The sequence below is a fragment of the Hipposideros armiger genome, unplaced genomic scaffold (assembly GCF_001890085.2).
Source record: "Hipposideros armiger isolate ML-2016 unplaced genomic scaffold, ASM189008v1 scaffold_551, whole genome shotgun sequence".
Classification (NCBI taxonomy): Eukaryota; Metazoa; Chordata; class Mammalia; order Chiroptera; family Hipposideridae; genus Hipposideros; species Hipposideros armiger.
In genome coordinates, this window is record NW_017731901.1 from 971,209 (window position 1) to 975,614 (window position 4,406).

The 4,406-nt window shown below is 57.9% G+C and overlaps 1 protein-coding gene across 2 annotated transcripts in view; it reads left to right on the top strand.

Annotated features, from left to right (window-relative positions):
• The first annotated feature begins 1,192 nt into the window (after window positions 1-1,192).
• The window catches only part of FGD1 (FYVE, RhoGEF and PH domain containing 1), a 32,962-nt gene continuing 29,748 nt past the window's right edge, over window positions 1,193-4,406 (top strand). The window contains exons 1-2 of one of the 2 annotated variants that reach the window (XM_019669276.1): window positions 1,654-1,736; window positions 3,939-4,023. Coding sequence is in view for 1 of the 2 variants with exons in the window: in XM_019669275.1 (XP_019524820.1) it covers window positions 1,430-1,736 (307 nt within the window). In the remaining variant the exon portion in view is untranslated. Of the gene's footprint in view, window positions 1,737-3,938; window positions 4,024-4,406 lie in introns of both variants that reach the window. The other variant, XM_019669275.1, reaches the window with a different exon arrangement.

Here is a 4,406-nt window from a genome sequence, read left to right on the forward strand (position 1 = left end):
GGGGAGGTTTGAAATGGCTGCTGTGGAACATGGGAGACAGCGCTACCCAATCACATGTAGTAGTGGTGTGGGACAGCACTGAGGGCCTCGTAGAAGCTGAAGACCACGAGTTTATAGTGCCATAAATCTGTGAGGTTGGGCAGTTTTCTCCAGTAGTGTTTAGCTGCTTGGGCACAGACATGGAAAAGGTGGACAGCTGGACTGATACAAGGTTGGGATGTTGCCAGGCATATGTGACAATCCTGGGAAGTGAGGCTATTGGCAAGAGAGTGGTGAAGTAAAGGAAACAGGAGGTTTAGTCTGAGCAGAGTGAAGAGGATCAGACAAGTCCACTATGAGCCAAGCCCTAGGGAAACTGGAACATGTGGAAAGGCTTCTGGAAAAGAGATTGAAGGACAAGTGGAGGGAGGAAGACCTGAGATGGGACAGAAAGGCAGATTTGAGGGATTGAACCCTAAGACTTGACTGTATGGGACCAGGAGGGGATGGGGAAAGCAGGCTGAGGGGGAATATACAAGGGAGAGAAGGAGGACTTTGAGGGCAGTCTCTGGGACATGTGAGGCGGGACCGAGTGAGGGGGCGTGGCCAAGAGCCAATCCCAGGCGAGGGGGCGGGGCCCGGATAACTGGGTCCCAGCGCCGCTGTGCCTGCGGCTGCCTCAGAGAAGGCTCCCGCCTCTCCACCCCCCTTCCCGGGGCTCCTTCCCGCCCGCCGCGGTGGAGACCCAGGCCGAGGGTGAGGAGGACGGTGGAGCCGGGCCCAGGCCGCTCCCCTGACCCCGCCGCTGGAGCATCGTCCGGAGGGATTAGCCGAGAGCGAGCCCCGCAGCCCAAGCGCGGCGCGCACACGCGCGCCCCCCGCCACCGCCGTCCTCTCCTCCCACCATTCCCTCCCTCCCCTCCTTTGACCTCCCCTCCGCCCCCCAGCCTCCGCTGCGGCGGGAGGAAGAACCCTTTCCGACCAGCTAGGGGAGCCCAGATCGTTTCCCATTCGAGGAGAAAGAAGAGACCCCGCGCTTGGAACAGACCGACCGCTCGCCCCGAGGCCCTCGGAAGTGGCTCGCCGCCTGCGGGAGAGCCCGCGCCCAGCTCAGCCTCCCGAACCTCACCCGGCCGCTGCCGCATAGACAGCGCTCCCCAGCGGGCCCCCGGCCCCGCCAAGCCCACTCCCCGCGCGGGGCCCGGGCCGGCGATGCCTGGCACGGCAGCGGCGGTGGCCACGGCTGCTGCTGGTACTGCCACTGCTGCCACGGCTGCTGGCCCGGGCCCGGGCCGGGGGCTCCAGGCTCCGCAGTGGGGCTGAGCCCGCAGCCCCGCCCCCCGAGCCTGAAGCCGCTTCTCCGCCGGGCGCCGGGCCTCCTCCGCCCGCGCCTCCGCCCCAGGAGCTGGAGCCAAGCGGGGAGCCCGGGCCCCGCGCCCAGGCCCGGACCATGCATGGCCACCGAGTCCCGGGGGGCGCCGGGCCTTCCGAACCCGAACACCCGAGCGCGACCCCCTCCGGCGCCGCTCCACCGGCCTATGCTGACTCGGACCCTGGAGTCTTGGATCCCGGACTGTGGGTGCCCAGGGGCTCAGGCTCGGCTCTCAGCGGCCCCCTGGATCCCCAGCTTGCTGGACCCTCAGACGCCAGCCTGGGCGCTGCTCCAGGCCCGCGGGTCTTGCCCTGTGGCCCCAGTCCACAGCACCACCGGGCCCTGCGCTTCTCCTACCACCTGGAGGGCTCGCAGCCCCGGCCTGGTAAGTGATCTAGAGAGCATGGGAGCCCGGCCGCGGGCCTGGTACTGGGAGGGGGTTCTTGTGCTCCGGCTCTCTAAGCTCCACCTCGGGGCCGGACGCTCACCCCAGCCCTTGGAGTCTTCTCAACCCCCAGCTCCTTCCCTCCCTCCTCGACCTTCGTCCAGTCCTTTCAACCTCTGTCCCCCGACTCCTCTCTGTCCCCTGTGCCCCCTCAACCCCTCCAACCCCCTTCTCTTCTATCTGCTGAGGCTAATGGGAGAAGGAGCACTCCAAGAAAAAGGGGCAGGATTGCAAGGCAGTACAGGGGACTTGGTTGAGGAGCTGGGGTTTATTTGGGGGAATAGGAGAAAAGGAGTCTCCCATTTGCCAAGCGCCTACCTTGTGCCAGGCACTGGGCTGGGTACTTGACGTGGATTCTCATTGCATCTTCAGGAGCCTCCTGTGAAGTATAATTAGCCCCATTTCATAGGGGAGGAAACTGAGGCTCAGAGAAGTTAAGTCACTTGCCCAAGGTCACACGGCTCATATGGAGCCAGGATTCAAAACCAGATCTATTTGAGTCCAAAGTCTGTGGTCTTTCTGCTTCCCCCAAACTGAGGTTGGAGACCATGAAAGTAATGCCAAGCCTTCTGCTTATGTGATTTTCTCCTGTACTGTTCAGCAGCTCTGGAGTATGAGTGGAAAAAAAAAAGAGGCATGGTGGATTGATCCAAGGTTGGGGTTTTGCCAGGTGTATGTGGCGGGAGGACAAGGGAAGGATGGAATAGAAGGTGCTGATGAGAGAGATAGGTGGAAGAGGTGGGCCTCGGGGTCAAGCTGGAGGGGAGGGCTGAAGGGGCTAGTGGGTAGGGAGACAGCAGAAAGGTCAGGGGAGAGCTGCAGGGCTACAAGGTTGTTTCTGAGGAGAAATCAGGATGCTTGAACTTGAATTTGCAGAGGTGGAGCAGCTCTAGGTCAGGCCACAGACCACCAACCAGAGAGGCCTTTGCACTGCATAGACTTGAGTGTCTGAGGAGTCCAGCAGGGCCTTCCCCATCTGGGGACATCTCCATGTAGACCTGAGCTCAGGAGCCATAGAGAAAAAGCAGTGCATGTGTGTTCTGCCTTCCACTGGGCAACACTGATGGAGCTATTGCCCGTGCCTGGCCTCCACAGGTCTTTGGGACTGTGGCCCAGCACCAGGCAGCAGTAGTGAAGCATAAAGTGTGAAAGATGGATCCCTTGCTGCTGTTATGACCTTGGGTTAGTCATGGAACCTATGGAAGTTTTCAGGGGCTCCTGCTGCCCCGCCCAGTGGGCTGGAGATATCCATCTGACAACAGGCCTTTAACCTCCTGCCCTACGTGTTGCTCCTGCTGACTTAACAAACTACCCCTGACAGACACTGTGTGGAGCAGGCTACTCACCCAGTTTATTACAGCACCTTCTTTTAGATCCGAAAACATGCCACAAGTACTCCCACCTCAGGGCCTTTGCATCTGCTTTTCCCTCTGCCTGACTGCTCTTCCCCCTGCTCTCCACCTGGCTTGTTCCTCATATTTCCGGTCTCAGCTCAGAGGAGATAAGCTGAGAGACCTTCCCTGACCACTTTAGGTAGGGCCACTTGTGAGTCTCCATTGCAGTTGCCAGTCCACTTCCATCCTTGCACTTATTACAGTCTGCAATGATCTCGTTGTGTGTGTCTACTTGTTTATTGCCCATCTCCCTCAAGTAGAAAGTGAGCACCATGAGGCCAAGGGGATTAGATCTCTTTTGTTCACTCATATCCCCAATGACTAGTGCAGTGCCTGGCGTGCAGTAGGTGCTCGATAAATCATTTGTTGAACAAATGCCTGAACAGATTTGAAGGGAGCACATACAAGGCCCTCGATGCCTAAACAGATTCAAAGAGAGCACATACGAGGCACTCAGTAACTGTTGTCTAAGGGTAGGACAACTAACTGAACGCCTGCCCCCCAGATACTCTTGGTCTGGAAGTCAGTAGTTGGGCAGCGTCTAGACTGCTGGTCCCTGGCCTCTGATCAATACACAGTAGTGATTCTGAGTTGCCTTCCCACTCTATCAATCCTTACAAATTACCAATCACAATACCCATCCTGAACCATTCCCCTCCTCCTCAAAAAAGTTCCCAGGATCCTTTTCCCAATGAAGTCCCTGCCTCTGTAATTGGTGGGTGTCTTTCTTTTTTTTTACAACTCCAAGATGAGGATTGGGACTAAGACGGGTGTTAGGGAAGGACCTGGCCTCCCATCCAACCATTCCTAACTGACTACACTGTGTGATCTGGGTGAGTGACTTCCCTTGTCTGAGCCTCAATTTCCCTGTCAAGAGAATGCCATGAGGAATCTATGAGATAGTGATTGTAAAGCCTGCAGAATGAAATAAAATGTTTAAAAAATAAGAGAAAAACCTTCTAAAGAGGAGGCGGAGGAATTACTCAGGCCCTGGTAAGGCGGGCACCAGGCCATGTGATTCACAGCAGCATGGGGTGTGAGAGGCCCGCCTCCCCCACTGCCCAGCTAGCCCAGGGGTAGGCACAAGTGACTGGCTTCTCTCTCCACAAGACTCGCCTATAATTGGCCCAAAGAGGGCAGGGTTCGTGGTTGTAGGGTGTGTGAGAGAGAGAGAGAGAGAGAGAGAGAGAGAGAGAGAGAGAGAGAGAGGGAGGGA